Raw genomic sequence first — 21,776 nt, forward strand, 5'->3', positions numbered from 1 at the left:
GTGTTCTTGTTATTTCTCTGCTGTACCACTCACGAACGTTATTCAGAACGGGTATTTTAATGTATCTCTGGATAAGGACTATGCGGAAGTCTCAATAGAAAGTTGAAAGGTTTTGTCCATGATCGATGGCAGTTGATCACACGACAAATTACAGGGAAACTTTACCGTCCCGGCCGAAAACGTATCGTCGCAGTAGTGAAGAAACAGAAACTTTTGGACTACTGGACTGGCCCGGCTCAACTCTACACCCTTTGCCCCTTTTGAATTGTCTAAGAGTTTCGTGATTAATTGAAAAAGCAAGTCCCAAGACCAGTTGCCGCAGATCCCAGGTAATAGAAGTCAGTGACGGATTCCTAACTCTGAGTTTCGTTTCCGTTCGTCGCTGCTAGGTTATTAAAATTCTTCATAACTAATAATAATAAACCTTGAGCCGACACTTCACTGAAGAGTTTGCCAAAACGCTTCAAACATGCATGGAGTCATGTTATCTTCTGTAGTATAGTAATTGGCGGCACCAGACCACTTTAAAAATAAGATATGAGAGATTTTTGAAAATATTGAGAGTGTATTACCTCAAATTAGTAGTGAGCGCTAACGGATGATAAATATTAACGGTAAACTAAAACGAATATTCAAAATGATTAAATTACAATCTAAAAGCATACTAATATCCAAATCAAAAAGAACATTACAATTCTACAAGAAATATTGGAGTGGAATTCAAAAACTAATTGCGGATGATATCAAAACAATTATTTTGAGATAAATTTTTATGAATATTGTTTATCCCATTTGTCTACCGGAGGATACATGTCATTGACAATATCATCAACTACCCTTAGATGTGTCAAAAAATCCAGTTCATCTCACAGCTTAACTCTCATTAACGATCGCAAATCAACCAGTATTTTGTCATATGATGTGTAAGCTAAACCACATAGCGCGATTTTTTTCTTATAATTTTTTATTGCATCGTTAGTCTAAACATATCAAACTCATGGGGTACAAATAGTCTTAACATGAATGTAGTGACCACGCCCACTTCAACACCCCACTCAAATCGAGTGAAATTTTCGAATGTTTTACCATCGTGCGGATTCTCTGAAAGATGTACCTCTGAAATATTAAACTATAATATTGTGGCTTTCTTTTTCGCTAATTTTCTAACTTGAAGATTAAGTTTTTCCCTCGTCATTTTTACCTTTTCTCCGAGCGGTTGCGTGAAATTAACAAGGCGTTTTTGATCAAAACACGACCGAGCGAAGGGTCTCGGGTGATATCTCTTTTACGCAGGCACAAATTAAAAATGTACCGCCAGAATCAAAAAGAGGAACAAATTTCCTTTGTTTTGATATGTAAAGTGTCGAACAAAAAGCAGATTTACCTTCGTCAAATGGCGTTTGAAAACAGCTGTATCTTCCTCCTTTTGATTTTTCCTGTTTTGTAAGCGTGAAAGCAGTAGGAGAGGGATCGGGAAACTCAGAAAGCGCTCCGGGAATTAATCTGTCATCGTTTACTTACAAGATAAACAAGTAAGGTTTGTGAAGTTCGTTGAAGTACGAAGTCTAAATAAATGCCTTTTTAAAGCTTGTTTGCTGGATTTTTCGTAAACTTCCCTGATTAATTTTTCGTTTCAGCTTTCTAGTCTATACTATTTCAAAGCAATGTCAAGACGAAGACGGAGAACCATGAGTCGGTCCTTTCAACAATCGTAAACAAAGTGTTTGAGCAATCAGGTATACGAGGTGTAATAATCAATAGCCGCATATCAGAAAGTCTTCAGAAAGAAAGTATTCTGTCTTCAGAAAGCTGTCAAGAAAGCTAATAATCGTGGCGGAAGGCAATTAAACGGGCCCTCGGTATCGATTTAATATCATATCGATCTCGCCTTTCTAACTAGGGTGTATGTTGAGGATTCATTGCAAAATCGCTTTGTTTTTTTAATTTCCCTCTTTGACCTGTCCGCCATTTTGAAAATTCGTAACGGAGAGCATGCGCATTACGTGGGGTAAGTGGTTGCGTACACCTGGAGCTGAGAAAAACAAATGTTCGTCGCACGGGGGAAAGAGTTTGATATGGTAAAACACCAGCTCCAGGTATGGTCCCTAATACAGTTGAGTTGAGTGTCATGTCACTTTCTATTGTGTTCAACATGAGATGCTGAAAATAAATTACACGCTAAATTCAATTTTTTTAAATATTTGCACGCTCTCCTGTGTAGCTAAAAACTGATTTATCATAAAATCGTTATAATGTTTTAATCTCGTCTAATTGACTTTCATCAATTTTTTTATCCATATGATCGAAATCAAAAAACATTTCAATTGCTATATAGAACTGAGTTAAAAAATTACAATTTTTAGCCAATTTTTGGAATAAAAAAAATACCGTTATTTATTCCATCTAGTTCACCTGTGGAAATTTCAAGAGTTATTGAATTGTTAACCCTAATAATTAGAACAAATTTGACCCCAATAAGCTCTTGTATTCTCAAGAGTCGTTATGTTGTGTCAGCTTCTTTGACCCAGTGATGTTTTTTTCAGTATGACATCTGCAGCGCCTCCTTTGTAACCGTCTCTAAAATGAATTTCATAACTTCCACGTTGTTTGACAATCAATTCATAATATAATTCAGAAGTATAGAAGAAAAGCAAGATTGCATTTTTACAGAAACAGACAGTCTAACATATGAAATCGAAACCGGAGATGTGTATATAATATTGATTACCCTGAAAACTCAACATGTTTCGACAAAACCAAGGAAGTGATAAAGACAAATAATCAGAAACATTACATCACCTCGTTTTCTTTTGCCCTTACTCGAATATATTTCGGAAACATTTCGAAAATTATTATTTCGCAATAACAAAACAAGTTATGGCTCTCAGCCTTCAAGATATCATAATAGGTATTACATCACTCTCATGCCCTTTACTAAATTATTTCATTCTAATCGGAAAAATGCATATCTTGGATTGCAGAAGGACGCATGCACATCCAAATATAGACAGTTTCAAACTAAAAGTCAAAATTAATCATCAAACAGAAAAAATACATTGCCTCAAGAAATAAAGACTTGGGAACTTTCTATAAGAAATGGAATAAAAACTTTCCACTCTTATCTTGGGTGTTTCTCTCTTTCACTTTGCATCAGTAATAATTACAATTATTGTATTAGTTTTCCCAATAATAACTGTATTTAACTTCATTGTGATAGTGACTTTGTACAGTAATTTTAATGTTTTGATATTGTTAATATAATTAACATCGTTTTAAAACAATTATAATGAAAATGCTGACAAGAGGAATTGCGAGGCTGTTGTTGGCCAAACCCCCTTGTTTTTGTGTAGTAATTTTAATTATGTCTGTAATTTGTATTTGAAATATGATAATAAATAAATAAAAATTAAAAATAAATGAAAAAAATTAACAAAATAAGAAAGTGATTGAAAATTTCAAAGACAAGACTTTTGACGTACAAATAATTGAATTCTTGGGTCTAAGATAAAAAATACACTCTTGTACAAAAGATAATGAAAAAAGGGATAGAACAGCTAAAGGAATAAAGAAAAATATCACAAGAGGGAACATCAAACATAAAGACCATAAAAATATACTATTTCATAGCAAAGAAATACATCATATGATGAAAACCATTTAGAGGTCAGAATCATCAGCTTGGAAGTTAAGAAATCAATAAAGTGTCACTCAGCTGTTTTGATGATAAAATATATATTCACGAAAATAGTATAACTAGCTATGCTTATGGACTTTATAACATACAAAACTAGCATGAGAAAAAAAAAACAAGAAACATGGTGTCACGCCACAGCAGTGGCTGTCTACATACAAGTGCCACAAGTGCTGTCTATTTCATGTGTCGAAGGCATTGCTACAGCTGAATGACTTTCAAAATATTTGACAACAGTCAATCCATTTTTATCAAACTATAAAAATGACAACTTACGACCTAATACTTTTTGTATGGCAGAAAAAGCTTGTAAAATTTTCGCAGTTGCCCTACTCGTCTTTTTTTAACCAGACATCGCGTGTTTATCCAGTCAATAAAATTACCAGAGATAAATCCTCTTTTTTTGTTCTCTTGAAACCTGTCAAATGCTCGAATGAGCCCTTACAATATCTTTTTTATAAACAGTGTCGTACATCATCAATTCCGAAGCGTGGGAAACCACTATTTCAATTGTCGTATGAAATAAACTGGTTAGTATCTGGGTTTATTATCCAACCGCACAAAGTAGAGTACAAATAACACGCGAATAGGGTACAAATATCCTGCGATATTATACAGTTACTGGACAGCTGGTTATTTTGTACTGTAAAAAAACGTGTTTGACAGGTTGGCTGTACTTGTCTGGTGCCGTATTTACTATCTGCAACATTGTTCTTGGTTCACAGCCCTCAGCTTCTCAAGAGCTGGCAGCGATTCCTGCGGAGCTTCGTCGCCATGTGATTGAAACGGGTGATGAAAATTAAATGTAGTTTTGAGAGATTCTTTTTTTTGTATGCTTAGAGATCATCCATGTCTTTAAGAGTTTGTCTCACGGTAGATACTAAGCTTTGTCACTGGCGATAAATTATTCATCACTTTTCATCGATAAATGAACACTTCTGTACTTGCAGTACTTTCAAATGTGCATCTGTGCATCGTTTTGAAAGCTTGTGACAAGTTGACGTCTCATAAGCCAATCCGACGCGAACATTATGCAAGATTATGTCACAAACCGCTTCTCTGTGTGCTTCCCTTTTCCCGCCTTATAGAAGTGCATTAAAAATAAAGCAGTTGGATAATAAATAACTTATTAAATGTTTTGGTGTGTATTATCGCTGAGTACTTTTACTCGTTGTTTGTATTTTGACTCGCGCTGCAGGCTTGTCAAAATCTGGCACAAATCGTAAAAGTACTCAGCTACACCTCTCACCAAAACGTTTAATAGGATATATATCTTTCTCTTCTCAGGAGCTGATTTTATGCAAGATGCATCAGCCGCCTGCTGATTTTTCAACTACCATAATACCATAATATCATGACCTCATAAGAAGAGCAAAGCTATGACTCATTTCCTCGGCAAAGCTCCTGTGATATTACATCGCTGATTTCCTGTTTCTCTGAGAATGTCACGCAATGGAAAAATGTTGTGAGATCATATCGTTAGTCTCCTACAGTATTCCAAGGCTTTGATATAATAAAAATAATTGATTCCATCAGATGCTTCTATTAAATAATTCTATCAAATGGAAATTAGTAAAAAGAACTGGCGTTTGTACAAGATCGCTTTTTCAAAGTGATCTGGTACGATAAGTTAGTAGGAATTATTGCGTATTAGGTTGATAAGTTAGTAGGCATTATTTGTATTGGTAATTACATAATATAGGGTGTAATTTGGAATAAATAAGCACGAGTAAATTTTTTCAAAGACTGACAAAATTGCACAAGCCCGTAAGGCGGGTGCAATTTGTGGTCTTTGGAAAAATTTACAAGCGCTCATTTATTCCAAATTGCAAAAAAACAAAAGAAATGAAAAGTGGGCAAAGAAAGCAAAAGAAAGGAAAACTTTATCTTAAATTATTTTGGACCAGGCCCTCTTGAAGGTCCTATCCAGGGTGACTATTTTGACCCTTTGATGAAGATTCTCATTTCTCAAACATTTTGCGAAATGTTGCGTGGTGCAAGACGCGATGTAACCAAACCATGCAATTGAAGATCCTTGCCGAAAGCGGGCGAAAACACACCACAGGAGGCCTATGGGCTATGAAAATAATGTGACACCTTTGCTAAATCTTCTGAAAAAATTGTTAAGATATCGATATTCATCTGTCCCAAGAGTGCCAGGAGCGATGTAAACATACTATGCAATTGAAGATCTTATACTAAAGATGTTAGGTAAACGTTTACTTTTCTCAGTCATTATAAGCTTTCTGACGGTAAAGACTACACAAGCATCTCTGTTTGAATTTTTTCCTTTATTCACTGTTCGCGTAACCGTTAGAATAATAAAAAAGGCTGCAAATGTAGCTTATACTGTCATTAAGGATTTGCTAGGATTCTCCCTGCAGCTTGTAGTGGAAGCATAAGGACGAGAAGTCCAATGGCCGTAACATCATGGTAGCTAACATCATTTGGCACTCCGGCCACGCAATACGTTCGTCTTTTCTTCTCGATTTATCCTTTCTCCACCATAGTTGCCGACGTGTCATCACAATTTTCTACTTCACAACTTTGTAACATGATCGTTCTGACCGCGCGCCTCATGGTTATCTACGTCACAACTTTGTAACATGATCGTTCTGACCGCGCGCTTCATGGAGACACTTTTGGCCGCCAAGTTAGGTAGCCCCCTACTCAACAAACGATAGAGTCTCATTAACTTACTGTTTTAATTTGGAAATTTCCTTTGCACCTGCCAGCCTAGTTAAGCGATAGAAATTAGGTAAACGTTTATTTTTCTTCATCATAACCTTTCTGACGGTGAAGAGTACACATGCATCTCTGTTTCATTTTCTTTTCTTTATTTGTTGTTCGCGTAACCGTTAGAATAATAAAAAAAGGCTAAAAATGTAGGAGAGCTCGTCTCACAACCTCAGCGGGGTTGAAAGAAAGGAAAACGTTATCTTAAATTATTTTGGACCGGGCCTTCTCGAAGGTTCTATCCAGGGTGACTATTTTGACCCTTTGATGAAGATTCTCATTTCTCGAACGTTTTGCGAAATGTTGTGCGGTGCAAGACGCGATGTAAACAAACCATGCAATTGAAGATCCTTGACGAAAGTGGGCGAAAATACACTACAGGAGGCCTATGGGCTATGAAAATAATGTGATACTTTTGCTAAATATTTTGAAAAAATATTTAATTATCGATATTCATCTGTCCTAAAATTGCCAGAAGCGATGTAAACAAACTATGTAATTGAAGATCTTAGACTAACGCCGGCGATAACACACTATCAATCAATCAACTTTGTTTAGTGTCTAGAACTTCTAGTCAGCCCGGAGGCCGACTAATCGACGACACTCCCAATAAAATTACAAATGAATTAACTTAAGTTGAGTTAAGTTAAGTGAAAATTAGTTAGCACTTCTTAAAATATATATAAATATCTAGACTTCCATATATATTTTAAAATACGGATTAAAATATAATAATTTCTACCTATACAACAATATACAAACTTTAAGCATGTCTAAAATTCTAAATACACTTCGGACAATTCCCTGTACAGACGTACTTTGAAACTAGGTTCGCGAGGTCTTTTCTGGGGATGTTTGAGACAAATGATGTTAGAGTTTGCATTTGTCTGTCGCTATGTCCAAGTTTTGACCACAAATATGGTCCGAGTGAGGGAATGTTTGAGGCTTTTGGGATGTAAAATGGCGCCTGTTGCTAAATCTATTCAAACTAGACAATGTCACTCTTAACTGTCTGAAAAAATATCGATATCCATCTGTCCCTAGGGTATTCATGCTTTTATTTCTCTGCTCTACCACTCACGAAAGTTACTCAGAATCCGTGTTTTAATGTCTCTCTGCATAAGAACTATGCGGAAGTCCCAGTAGAAAGTTGCATGTTGTTGTCCATGATCGACGACAAAATTAATGCGTTAAATAACACTGGTCTTATTTTTAACATCAATCTTGTTCGAGAATGTTTTTGCGTCCTTTCACCCGGCTTAATCCATTTGGAACGTCTCATCGACGAAAAATTTCGATTCCTTTTATCTCTTCTTTGAAAGAACCCCCCAAAGAAAGTTTAAGAAGCACTTGAGAAATACATACCCTTTAAAAACCCTTTTTATTTGAAATGAAGAATAATTCATGTAAAGGGAATTTTTCTTCACAGAGTGCTTGTGAGGAGGACAGTTTTCAATGTGGCGAAAAAGGAATTTGCATTCCCAACTATAAAGATGGCAGCGTAAGATGCAAATGTGACGATGGCTATACGGGAAAACCCTGCAGTAAGTTTAGATGTCACTTTGTTTTACTATTTTACAAGAACTATTTTATAATCCTCTTCATTTTCCCCTCAATAGAAGCGAGAAGTTGCTATCAATTGTTTCAAGACGGTCTCAATTCCGGTGGTGTGTACACCATCAATCCAGATGGCGGTAAACCGATACAAGTACTGTGTGATATGAATACGGACAGTGGAGGTTGGACTGTTTTTCAGAGACGTTTGGACGGCTCTGTTGACTTCTATCGCGGATGGGAATCCTACAAAAACGGCTTTGGAAATCTAAATGGTGAGTTCTGGCTCGGAAACGACAATATACACCGTTTGACAGACTCTGATGACGTCATGTTGAGAGTTGACTTGGAAGACTTTGAAGGGAACATCGCCTACGCCGAGTACACGACTTTTAAGGTGGCAGACGAGGCCGACAAGTACCGGCTTTTTATTGGAGGATACAATGGTACTGCTGGTGACTCTATGGCTGAAGGACATTCCCTAAGGTAAAGGGATTGGAATCACAAAGTGCAAAAGGAATATTATTTAGATTCGGTGTTTGCCCTCGATTACTAACTGACCTTAACCCTATGGCTTTCGATTGGACTCTGTAACTGCATTACTGACTAACCCTAACCGTATGAGTATTAACATATCGATTGAAAAATTGTTTAATAGGAAGGATGATTAGTGGAAACAATATTAAACTTAATGATTAAGACACTGACTGAATGATTGATTGACTGATAAATTGAATGATTAATTGACTTATCAATTAAATGACTGATTGATTAACTGAGTGATTGACTTATTGCTTAATTGATTTCCTGATCGATTGACGGACTGATTGATTGCCTAATTGTTTAATGATTTCTCATAGCAATATGTCGTTTACGACGAAAGATGAGGATAACGACTTTAGCGGTCAGAACTGTGCACTGTTGTTCAAAGGAGCTTGGTGGTACAACGATTGCCATCATTCTAACCTCAACGGCGTATATCATGGAGGATTATTCAGTGATTCGCCTGCAAATGGTGTCTCTTGGAATTCTTTCAGAGGAGCTTGGTACTCCCTGAAACGTACCGAGATGAAAATGAGACCTTCAAACTGAAAATAACTAAATGGTGCTCAAAGCTGTGCTTTACAGTTTCATGGTGGAGTACTATCACAGACACGGAGCATTTATAATTAAAGCTAACAGCAGTCAATGTTCAGGATAATAGGTCCTAAATTTATATAGCATAGTCAATTTGTTTTCCCTTATCATTGAGGCTAATTTAAGGCCCTAATTGTGAAAAAGATAGCCAGTTTTAGACTTACCACATCTCTTTGAGTTAATGGCTTTAGTAAATTCAACTAGTTTGTTGAAAAAGAATTGCTTCCATTAGTGTTTAGTCTTGATAATTTATCCCCAAAGATGAACTCTAAGAGATAGACATCATATTTAACTGAGATATATTTTAAGACTAAAATTTTGGTCAGGAACAGTTGTGTGGGTTAATGAAGATTCGACTTAAATAACTTGGTGTAAAGGGTGAGATAGATGGAAATATTACACAGACTACTTGACATGTAAGTTGTACAGACATTGTAGATACACAATACATAAACGAATAAGTGGATAGTGACCAAACTTTAAATCTCGATATGTAACAAAAGTTGTCAACGTTTATCATAAGGGATATCTTGTTGCGCTGGAACCTTTTCGTTTAAAAATCTTGAGCTTGTATGCATGTTTGTCAATTATATGATATTTGCTGAAAACAGTATGACGAAACGTTACAGCCTAAATTTCACCTACGTTGCCTTAAGCTGCAATATTTTAGAATCTAGAACACGAAGACCACAGGCAACCCAAGCTAACGTCTAAAAAGCCAGCGATTAATTCATGAAAGCGTCACGCGTTGTGTGACTCGGTGTTAAGTTACGAGAGAAACCTCTGAGAATTTGAACACTTTATTAGGAGTAGTGTGGGAAACGAAATATGGTCGATTTACAGAGATAAATATTTCGAAATATGAACATTTTACACGTAAAATTAATAAAACTTACTCATATCTTGTGTGTCCCTTGTAGTTTCTGGCGATTTCTGCTCTTTTAAGCTTGCTTTACCATCACTTTACCAAAAGACAAAGTCTTCTTACAGGAACAACAAAAATGGAAAAGCAAGCTTTTAACGGCAGAAATCGCCAGAAACCACAGCGGACACACAAGATGCGAGTAAGTGCTTTGATTTTACGCGTAAAATGTTCATATTTCGAAATATTTATTGTTGTAAATCGACCATATCTCGTTCCCCTTACTATTCCATATAACGTGTCAGTATAAAGTCTCAACGTTAGAAAGTCCCAACAGTTCCTCTCGTTACTTAACGCCAAGTCACACAACGCGTGACGCTTTCATGTTTAATCGTTCGCTTTTTCACGAGGCGTGAGCTTGGGCCTCTTATGCAAAGACCAGCAAAAGCCCTCCATTAGGCTATTAAACCGAGTCTCAATCTGACAGTAATACAATCACTACTGGGCAAATGTTCTCATACTTCAAGCTGGTTATCATTTTTTTAAATAATACATTTTAGTTCTCTTATAGAAACTGATAGATGTGTATTGCTTCGAGGTATGCGATGCGAATGAACTCGAGTGTCTTTTACGTGCATCCCGATAAGTTAATAAAAGCTATACACGTTCATGAATATATCGAGTTTTACTTTAACCTTTCAGATGAGAGATTCTTCAGCCCTTGTGGGCGCTTGTACCTTAGATATCTGATATTTGAGTAAACAACTTTAAAGTACTTCTTCTAGCCGTAAGGTCTCTTCGCGGTAATTCAGTTCTAGCTCAAACTAGTCTGCTAAAACACGTGATTTAAGCCTAAAAGTGTATTGTGCAATATTTTTCTGGTTTTTTCAGCAGTAGACACCTGCGAAATTTGTATTTGAATTTTATGCTTTACCAGAATCCGGAACTCAGTTCTGTCGTTAGCAACAAATACATCACTGACATTGTCGACGCTACGAAATTTTCTAGAAAAATAATCTTTACATTAGGTGGAAACTAAACACACCTTGAAGGAGTTCCAAAGTTTTCCATTAGATTTTGAATATATTAACAGTGTCATAGAAACATGAAATTGTCGAGACAACAAACGAGAATCTTGCAAATTTTTGTCTTTCACCCGTAATTTTATGAATTTTTTTATTGTTACTCCGATTCTTAGAGCCGATTGCGTTGATTATTCACTTTCTTTAAATTGCGCAAAAACATTCCAAAGATGTGTTAAGAATTTGGAACAAAATCTTTTCCGTTAAGATTACAACAGCCTTTCATAAAAAGGCTCTATCGTGAATGATTCCCTGCTGAGAGGCATAGGGATTCTCTTAAGTTGGAAAATTAATTTGTATGCCACCTTGCGCCTCGTCTTTCTAAACATTTATTACGACAATGAATTTGCACGTGCAGTGATTTTTCATTTAAAGAATGTTATCCGCGGTTAACCGTTTATCTGATCGGGTTCTCCTATGATATATTACTTTTCACTCCTTTCTTTGGGTACACAAAGCCGGATTTCCTTAAATATCGTGGGCGTTCTCTCGTAGCTTAGTGAGCATTATTACTTTAAAGTCGACATCACTTTTATTTGATCTTCGGCTGTCATTTCGAACAACAGGGGCCTCATGAAAATAATAATCTGTCACACATTAGAATCTCCTTTGATATTACCTTTTTTTTTTGTCTGTTTGGATCCTCGAAATAGATCCGCTTAATGCTGTTAATAATGTTGCCCGGAAAGACTGCCTAATAAATTTGCCTTGAACAATTTTTTTCCAGCTGTGTTTCATTACTACAATGTAAGATAATGAAAAAGTTTGATTTCGTCAGGACAGTCAACACCGATGATGGAGATACTGAACATCAAAGTTCTCGATCAATCTATTGTTGCTTTTGACATTCACAATCCAGTTTAATTTTCAAAGTTTTCATAAACAAACCTAGTCAGTAATAAGCAAACAATAGAAATGGTATTCATTAGTTTGGTACGAACTGGTATGTAAATAGATTCGAGTCACTCTGCGGCCTAACAGCGGCAAGGAGAAGGTCCTTCAGAGAAAAAAAATATATTTATCCTCTAGTTTTGCCTGATAAATTTCCTTATTTGAGCACGTATCGACGTCATCGCGGAGTATTTTTGTTTCATTTCCTGCGGCATTCATCTGCCCTATATATAGCACGTCAATCTCGCTTTTCTCGCACTTTCTTCACGCTATCATCGAGGAAGGCTTATCGAATATAACATCCTGCTGAGGAACAAACGTAAGTGAGCTGTCAACCATGTTTGGATCACTAAACACACTTTGAAGGAAATCGACCTCTAAAACTCTTGGGGCTGGGACACAGCTTGCAACTGAAGAGGTTTCAGTGTCAGGAAAAACCTGAATCTAAAAGTAACTGAAAAAATTCAATATAAAAAGGTTCAACTTCACCCACAGAAAAAACGCGTTTATCAACATGGAAGACAATGTTTCTCAACCGCACTTTCCCAACACATTGAGCAATCGATCAACTTTTCAGATAGCCGTGGATGTTGCACCTCTCCTCGTTATAAACCTGGCCGCTCTTTTTGGAAACGTACTTTTATGCATTGCATTCTTTAAGAACAATAACCTACGGTCAGTGACAAATATATTTGTTTTGACACTGGCGGTGTGTGATATCTCAATGTCCATTACATCCATGCCTCTGTCAGAAAGTGCTCTTATTGCTGGAGAATGGATCTTTGGGGAATTCCTCTGCCACTTTCAAGGATTTCTGACCCTCTTTTTGGCATTCCTTTCGCTTCAGATAATGGCAATGACAGCTGTAAATCGCTACTATCGAGTTTTAAAGCCAGATTTGTACAAAAAAGTCTTCACGACCGGCTACACTTCTCTGATGATAATCGCAGCTAGTTTACTATCACTGGGAATCCTAAGCAGCATAACATTTGGGCAGCATGGCAACTTATTCATTTTTCACCCTGGAAAGACCATCTGCGTTAACGTGTACCGTAGCATGCTGACAGCACAAGTATACACCATTGTTTCTAGCGCCTTGTTCGTATTACTGCCTGCTGTAGTAATCGTATGGTGCTATGTGAAGGTGTTCACTGGAATACGAAAGCACTTCCGTCGACTGGCCACTCGGAAGATGTCAAGGGCCTCTCTCAACAGCCTTAATCCAGCAGAAATTGTTGTCACCCGCACCCTGTTTGCAATTGTCTTGGCTTTCTTCCTTTGTTGGATACCATGCATTGTCATAGATCTAATGGATATTATGAGGAACAAATGGTTCGACCGACGGATGTACTTGGCTTACACCTACTTTGCTTACATCTCAAGTGCCGTAAACCCCTTCATATATGGCGTGATGAACAGGTCTTTCCGTGTGGAATTTCTAAAACTTTTGAGATGCCGTTTAAAAAATTAAAAGCGGCTAGAGTGAACAACACTTAGAGAGGCAATGCACCAAAAATAAGTGAACTTGTGCAGCAGAGTAGGAAGAAGTTCAACCCTGGAGTAGAAGAGATGACACTTTGATTCTCTTTGTATCGTATTATCAACGCGCATCTTTAATATTTCTGCATTAAACCCAACAAGCGACGGGCAATTTTATCATTGGTTTTATTACGGTTAGAAAATTTTCGATATACTTACTTTCCCATTGACCTGAAGCAAAATATGAAAAAGCTAAAAATATAGGAAACAATCCAAGATAAACTTTTACCAACTGAGCGAATTACAAGCTGACAACATTATTTTAGCAAAAAAAAAAAAAGCAGGTATCCCCGTGGAAAACTTGTAGCTGACGCAAATCCTTCATTCTTAACGTTTACAAAATGCTAATTCTTTCTAAATGGTTATTTGTACTCAGCTGAGTATCAAATTAATAGTAAGTTTCAACACGAGTGGTGTACTGTACTTATAATGCTAGAGTACGCTGGTTATTTTTGACGAGAGGTCGCTACTCATCAGTGTTTTAATGTGTTCATTTCGTGTCGAATAGCTAGAAAGGTTTTGTAGCAATAAAAGGTTCAATTTATGGTATATTGACATTATAAGTAAGAACAATACAACAATACAGCTGTTCAACAGGTTTAAGTAAAATTTTAATCAAAAGGTTTTTTTTTTCCCTGAAAGCCTAACATAAAGTACTTTTCCATTTTAAGTGCAAGATAAGCAGTATTATTTTTTTTCTCAGAGGGCACGGTAACGGATCCTGCAATCTCATTGGTTCTTTACGCGGTACGTATTTTCCTGTCTCTGCTTACGGGCAACGGTAATGCTTTCGTGAGTCGCCGAGTACATCCCTACCTTCGTTGCTATTTTTCATAAATATATCTCGTTTTTCCAGCTGGGCTGTATTTTTCTAGCAAAGACGTCGGTCACTACCTCAAGCCGATGAATAACTTATTAATCCTCTCTTTTCTCCCTCTCAGATCACTTTGGTTGACAGAAAAATATTGGTTTCAAAATGAATTTGTTAATGCAATAGTGTCATTACGTTGGTTGACAAGCGGCCTAAAAACCGTCTGTAATAAATTTTGATCGTCCATAAAAAGTACCTAGAAAGTTAAAACGTGAGGTATTTGGTTACAATTGAACTAATCGATGGAACTTTCATTCATTTAATATCTGAATTCTCTCAAACAATTTGTTTTTAGTGAAAGGGCGAGCGAAGTTTTAATTTCAGTTCTGCAACAGATATACGTTCTCGGTGAGTCTTTCCAAGGCCGTTCAATTTGTACCGTAAATTGGGCAACAGAAACTGAAGGAATTAAATGATAATAAGCCGCATTAAATCCCCTTTTGTCTCATTGGTGTGTCTCATTCGAATTTAGCTTTTGTGGAGGAAAGACCAGATTTACACACGCCATTGCGGCAAAAAAACGAGCTAATTATCACAACTTCAGAATAAACAACTTGCATTTACTCACAATTACTTTCCTCGCCGTTTACTTAATGAACAGAAGTAAATCTTCGTACATGAATGAATCGTCGATGAGAGTGAATAATACTTTCCGTAAATCATTGACTGTTTTTGAAGAAAACATTGTAGTGACAGTCCTTGCCAAACTAGTTTCGTGGAACAAAAGTCTGACACTTTTCACAATTGATTTTGTTTTGAAAACAATTCGTCAGTAAATCGAAAGTAATTCTATGATTATTACAGAGAGTTTTGAAACAAAGATAAATTAGTAGCTCGAACCATACCAACACACTTCGATAGCCACAATAAAATATTCAATACTCTCTCTCTCTCTACCAAGCTCATGTATTTTCAAAAGTTCCTATACCAACAGTGTATATATTGAAAGAGTTACTAAGATGAAAATGATCAGGATGGATATTAATGTGACTATATTTACACACCTGTTTCCATACATACACAAAATACACATTTGTTTACATAGATAGCCATTTTAGATCTTCCTAGCACTCTTTCCGGCAGAATGCAGCTGAAAAAAACCTCCATTCTCGCGACTATAAATGTGCTTCGCCTGTATGAGTTCTTCGCTTTACAAGCTGCCTGCCTTGTAGCGTCATGTTGTCTAATGACATAAAAACCACTGATAACCTTATCTTCACCAAGGAATCCAAAGCAGCATGATAATAAGCAGCGCAAGCGAAAAAAAATAGTTAATTAACACCTACCTCTTCTGATATAACAAGAAATTTCTATTTGTGAGTCAAAGAAACTTGGTAAACAAGCTTTCTGTTTGAAGATGCGGAAACTGCTCGCAATCTTTTAATCTTCTGTATTTCAACGTTTCTCCATTTAATATTTCTAACACGAATCTCTGCGCAATTTTAATCCAAAGAATCTTATTTCTCCTCACCAAACTAAATAACTGTCCGCTGTAAACGAATATGGTCAAGAAACTATTACCTTTGAGATCGAGCGCATAGCAGCGTTACCTTTCGCACTGATATTATAGTTGTTAACTCATCGCTTCAAGGCTGGGTTTTCAGATACATTTTGTCTTCATTACATTGTAGTGTGGCTGTAGCCAGGTGCTTGTAATGATTATAATTGAATTCAATAAAATAGCTTTGGATAATCAATAAAATGTATTCAGTTCAACGAACCCCTTGAATTTTGCATGTTCTCTAATGTGATATTTTTTTCCTTTTTTTCACCAACCTGGGTCTGTCAATTACGTATAAGAAATTTCGAATGAGATCTGAATGGTCTCTTTTGCTCAAATAAGCGCATTTTGAATGAAACAAAATTTCAATTTTTGAAACAAAAAACTTCATAATTTATGGGAAGTTCAGTAATTGAGAATAAAAGTTAGATTTTAATTCGACATTGAATCTAATTCACCAAAAATAAAAGATATTTCGTAAAAGCACTGGTTTTATTGGCGTGGGAACAAGTGAGGTTTTGCAAGCACTTTGAAAAGGATATCCTTAGTAGAGTAGTGGTTCTTTGTTTCAAAAACAGCCATTTCTCTGCCCTAATTGATTTGCTTACTTACCACCACGAAATAAGACCGCATCCGCACAGTACAATAAGATATTTATTTTATGTCTCGAATAGACAATACAGATAGACAGCACAATGGTGAACAGAAAGAGCTTTGTCACTTTTACCTTGACTTCTAAAGGTCTCCTTTTTTTTGCTGTCAATCAAACAAGACTTTACTTGTTTCATTTGAACTATCCTCGTCACAAGAATTTCAACACAATGCAGCTAACAGGTGGTTTGAAGAAGTACGAACTTGTCTAGGAAGTTCAGAAGAAACCGATGTCTGCCAACAATATATAAACTATTTTTATGAAGGTCAGTGCAATAATAGACTTTGCCATTTTGGGAATTTTGTGAAGGTCTCTTATTTGACTCTCGAAAAGTCATTACATTGCCAAACAACTTGATCGAACCCTGGCAGCTCGTAAAGAGAAGCCGAAGACATAAAGCGGTAATGACGTTCTATTATTAAATTGTACCTAGAAACTACCTTTAATTTTATTTAAAGGAAGCCTCGTTGACTTTACCAAATATATTTTAATGATTACTTAATCAACTGGCGTTTAATTTGATTAAGTTTGTATCTAAATTTTGCCAGGATTGCTAGACAGTGAGTTTTAGTTTATAGAGTTTACAATAAGAATGCCCTGGATTGCTTTTATTCTCAGGGTCTTGTATGAGCACAGGTTGGATAATTTTTCTGAATTTCGAAACGTTCGAAACATGCTATATTTCTGATTCTCTGGGAAACCCATAACAACCTGAAATATTTTTCTAACCATTGATGTCTAGACATATTCTTAGATTTAAATGAAAAGAATTTAACAACAATGACCTCAGTTTGTTAGAAATATCATGAACTTCAAATTGTTGCGGCTCTCTTAATCCAGCTAACACCTCTGAAATTTATGGACTCAACTTAAAAGACAATTTCTACTTTAACTCGATCTAAGCGGTTACGGAGAGGGGAATCAACACTTTTTTGGCTCCGCAGAATTAGCATGCAAGTGGAGCACGCCGTTTATGAAGTCCATACAACTGGTCACAGAATAAGATTGTGTACCGCCTTCATTCTTAATTTAGCTGTTACGATATGCACTATATCTTCCTTACTTTCCTTCACTTTGTAGCTCGCTCAATTTTTTTTGTTTCCGGATCAGTCCTGCGTATGATCTCAAGTTGCAAACTTTACAGAGAGTTTTCTTTAAAACACTTAAGCAAACCATAATAGGGGTATTTGTTACGTTTTGAAGTTTTCCATTGTCATATTTTGAAGTGGTTTATTGAAAGCCTTTGATTATTCAAGAGATGCATGAGCGTAAACAATGGGAAATAAGTGACTTTACGGGTTGTCCACGTTGAAGATATTGCTACAGAAACGGATCATTCGTTCTGAAAAATATCTCTTTTTTTACGATGAGTCAAAAACTGAATCATAGATTGCGGCGACCCTGATTTAAAAAAGGGAAGGAAAGATATTGTAAGGCAATTGAGTACTGTTCTTTTCTAGCAACATAAATCGCGTATTCTTCGCTTTTGACCGATGGACAATAGTAACTGAATCTTATGAAAGTAAATTGAATGTCTCATTTCTAAAGCTGGATACAAAACCTTAACTGCAAAAAGTCGCTTACTAAGTGATTGCACATAGCGAAATCTGGCCAAGATCAGAACGGGTTTTACGTAAACTAACATTAGCGCGTCACTCTATTAAACAGTATCTGTTTTTCTTTCTCAGTCGATTCTATGGAAAGTGGAAAGGATTAAACTGATACATAACAAGTCGCAATGTATTCTTTGTAACCATACTTACTAGAAATATTTTTCCAATCAGTTCATATCTTGAAAACGACACGATGAGGAGAAATTCCGTTTGTTACGGAGTCGCACTGTTCTCCGTCAATTTATTTACGAAGGCAAAAAACTAAGTGATTTTTATAAGACATCTGAAGTTTTCTGTCTCCTTGCCTTTATTAGATAGAAAATACTTTTAAGAACTGCCAAAAATATAAAGGATATAAATGTCTAGCCTGTCTCAATGATCCGTTCAAACCCAAGGTCAATGTAGCAAGGAATTTTTCATCTACAATACAAAGAAGGTTTTAAGAAAAACGCTGTACGCCCTCACATATAAGTCCCAACATATGACAATCATGATATTTTAAAAGTTTCATTCTCTATCTAAAGAAAAGATGGAAAATTTCACCAAAGTTGCACTGATTCCCAAGCATGACAGACGCTGCGGAGATTTTTTTTTGTTTTGTTTTTTTTTGTTTTTTGACAACGATGACGTCTTGTCTCTCATTATTCCTTTGCTTTTTTTGTTCTTCTTGAGCAACACAGCCGACTCGGTACCTTGCACTTTTAAATGAATTACAATCACTCTAAATCCTGCATTTTTGGCCAGGTAAGTGAAACAATTATTTCGATGTAGATGTCATTTACATCAGTTGGCTCGGGTGAAGCCCTTTCCAGAAATACAATCAACTTCTTGACACAACAGCGAATGTTGGCTAGCTTTTCTTGAAAAAAATTTATGAAAATGCATTTTATTTTTTATTCAGGTCGGTGAAAATGCATTTTCTTTTTTATTCATGTAGGTGAAAATGCATTTTCTTTTTTATTCATGTAGGTGAAAATGCATTTTCTTTTTTATTTATGTCGGTGAAAATGCGAAAAACGGGTAGCCACCAAAAGTTGAAAGCAGTGACAACAGGTTCTGGTACGTTTTAATTTCCATTCGGTGAGGGCACCCTGAAACAAAGTCCCGTTAGGACGTTTAGAATGTAGGAGTGAACAAAACTTAATCCTCAAACATGCTCTCTGTCTCGAAACTATCCTCCAGTAAAGGAGTATCTCTTAACTCGATATCAATTACAAGAAAAAAAAAATAGTTAAATTTGTAACGACTACCGTATTTTCTAACCGAGTCAACGACTAGTGTCTGGTTAGTCAGACATTATATTTACTATTTAATTCAATCCCACGATTACGTTTATGAATTTCTAACAAATGGTCCTTCATTTCCACCATTGTCTCATTGCATTTGTCACTGGACTTTCTATACTCTTCTGTCAACCTTACGTCAACTTCTTTCAAGTAGGTGCAGTTAGTTTTTTGTTTATTTTCGAAAATTCGCACGGGTGACTTTTTCCCTTTTGAGATTCCTTTGAATCCCAGTGACAAGTTTATGAGATGATTTTTGAGTTTTGATACACAAATTTAATTTAGGAGTGAGGAGCATACTTGAAAACAAGGACTGAGATGTCTCTGTGCATTAAAGTTAACACTCTTTAAACAATACGGTGTGAAATGTTGATTAAACATTTTCAAAGTTAAAGTTGTCTTTTGACTGATGATACTGTCCACTAAACATCAATAGAATTAAGCACTTTGTTGAACGACTGGCAAAAACATTGCATTTTTTTATCAGTAAAATTTAATAGAAGCTGATATTATTTCCGATACATTTGGTTGTGCTCGGAGGCTATGAGAAAAGAAATCAATTTTTATATACTATTACCGCATATCTAAAACTGTAGCATTCAAAATAAAAGTTTAGGCCTTTGTTCAGCAGCTTTCAAAAGTAGCGTTATTTTTGTGTTCTTTAACTTAGTCGTAACAAAACGAGGGAAAATAATCAACATATCAGATTAATAATTGCAGAAAACGTGATTCAAATTAAATTCCAATTATACAATTAGTTTTGTCAAGACAATACCTGAATATTTTTCCCGCGTGTTGTTTCGTCGTACCGGTCTGTGTTCTTCCTATCCTGAGCGACAACGTGATTTCTTACCGCTCAAAATGGCCAGATCGATTTTAAACGGTCTATCTCTTTCCAAGACAATTGTTGTCCAACTTTGAAGTTGGTAAAACGTTTAGAATGATTTAAATACGCCACAAGTCGAAAATTTCCGTGTGCAAAATGTTATTCTAGTCACGCTGTTAAACATGTGATCCGCTGTGAGACACCAGAGATTTTCGCCATTTAATTCGATGTTTTCATTTGTCAAATTTCCTCCTGCAGTTGCCGGTGGAGTCTCGTAGCAGTTGGTCTAAAATAAAATCAAAAGAGGTCTCGGTTATGTCCTACGACTTGGCAACGTGGATTTCACGAGGAAATTCAACGGGATACCGCGTGTCATGTTGGAAAGCTCTCTATATTTATGTGTTCTGCTGACATTGTGTTAAGATATTAATAATGATGGTGACTAAAAATAAAAACTATGCTCCACCCATTAATCCTGACCAAAGTCATGTTCCATTTGCAGCTCAAAGAGCGTAAGTTGTTGTGGTAAATTTGGCAAAACTTCGTAGCGAATCTTAAAACAAAAGCTATTGTGGCATTTCTATAACTCGATCCATGGGAACACGATCTCAACACCTGCCATACACCGAGGCCTTTAATGGCTCGTTCAAAAGCCAGTATTGTCTTGTTTATGTTGTACCGAGTAGACACAGAAAATAATCCTCTCTTTTGTCTTGCAGAAATCGATTTGCTTGAAAAAGTGGCAACTATTATATTTTTTCGAAAACGAGTTACTAAAAAGAGAATATGCAATTTGTTTCCCATTTTTTTCCTCGGTTTAAAACGTCTTAACAAAGGGACATATTCGTTGCCTTTGGGAAGTGGATAAATTTTGGGAAACCGCCAGCTGAAAAGAAGAACCGGCACGTGTTTTCCTTTATTATTTCCATATCTGATCCTTCAATGAAGATGTAATTCCAGATCGCTTTGTTAACTTGTTGAGCCATGTTCACGCTTAGTTGATTCTTTTAACTTTTTCAAGTACCCAGCAGGCATGTAGATTTCCACCTCACGCGCGAGATATATACCTAAGTGTTAACCTACTTAACGCAAATTGTGTACAGGATGCGCGCATTTTCGTAATTCACAATGAATAATGTTTGAACGTCTGATAAGTAAATGCTCTTAATTCAAACGTCGGCGCGGCCTTGAATACGCCCGTCTGACGCGATATCTAGGTTCGTATAGGTATTGTGTATTGTGTACACAGTAATCGAAATGCCCAGATTATAGCTAGTTAAAAAAAAAAAAATAGAAACTCAACCTTTGACAAGCCGAGAAAATTGCATTAAAATGGGTCTTGTCACACTCACCTAAAAGGAAATAAAAACCACCCGCTGCCAGACGTCGTTTTAAAGTCAAAATGAAGGGGTTTTAAAAGTGTATGTTAATATCCTTTCGTAAGACAAATTTAATGCTTGAGTGAAACAAAGAGTGCAATTTTAACTAGGTCTTTGTGGCCCTCTCGTAAATTTTATTACCGTTTAGGGCTTGAACAA

At 36.2% G+C, this 21,776-nt stretch overlaps 2 protein-coding genes and 2 long non-coding RNA genes across 4 annotated transcripts; 3 read left to right on the forward strand and 1 right to left on the reverse strand.

Annotated features, from left to right (window-relative positions):
* Positions 1-7,789: 7,789 nt before the first annotated feature.
* Positions 7,790-20,516, reverse strand: LOC149051002 (uncharacterized). The gene is made up of 2 exons (XR_016183624.1): positions 20,188-20,516; positions 7,790-8,462 (listed from the first exon to the last, which is right to left on the reverse strand). It is a non-coding gene; the product is annotated as an uncharacterized LOC149051002 (long non-coding RNA).
* LOC149051003 (ficolin-1-like) lies at positions 7,863-9,595 on the forward strand. Its single transcript, XM_089196201.1, has 3 exons — positions 7,863-7,971; positions 8,047-8,467; positions 8,842-9,595. Exons 2-3 carry the CDS (start codon positions 8,148-8,150, stop codon positions 9,071-9,073), a joined length of 552 nt encoding a protein of 183 aa, XP_089052327.1. The 5' UTR covers positions 7,863-7,971; positions 8,047-8,147; the 3' UTR covers positions 9,074-9,595.
* LOC113670013 (beta-2 adrenergic receptor) lies at positions 12,033-14,041 on the forward strand. The gene has a single exon (XM_027186090.2). It carries the CDS (start codon positions 12,468-12,470, stop codon positions 13,422-13,424), a length of 957 nt encoding a protein of 318 aa, XP_027041891.2. The 5' UTR covers positions 12,033-12,467; the 3' UTR covers positions 13,425-14,041.
* LOC149051004 (uncharacterized) lies at positions 16,664-20,711 on the forward strand. The gene is made up of 2 exons (XR_016183625.1): positions 16,664-16,781; positions 20,497-20,711. It is a non-coding gene; the product is annotated as an uncharacterized LOC149051004 (long non-coding RNA).
* Positions 20,712-21,776: the final 1,065 nt, after the last annotated feature.

This window comes from Pocillopora damicornis, chromosome 2 (genome assembly GCF_964200805.1).
Source record: "Pocillopora damicornis chromosome 2, jaPocDami1.2, whole genome shotgun sequence".
NCBI classification, from domain to species: domain Eukaryota; kingdom Metazoa; phylum Cnidaria; class Anthozoa; order Scleractinia; family Pocilloporidae; genus Pocillopora; species Pocillopora damicornis.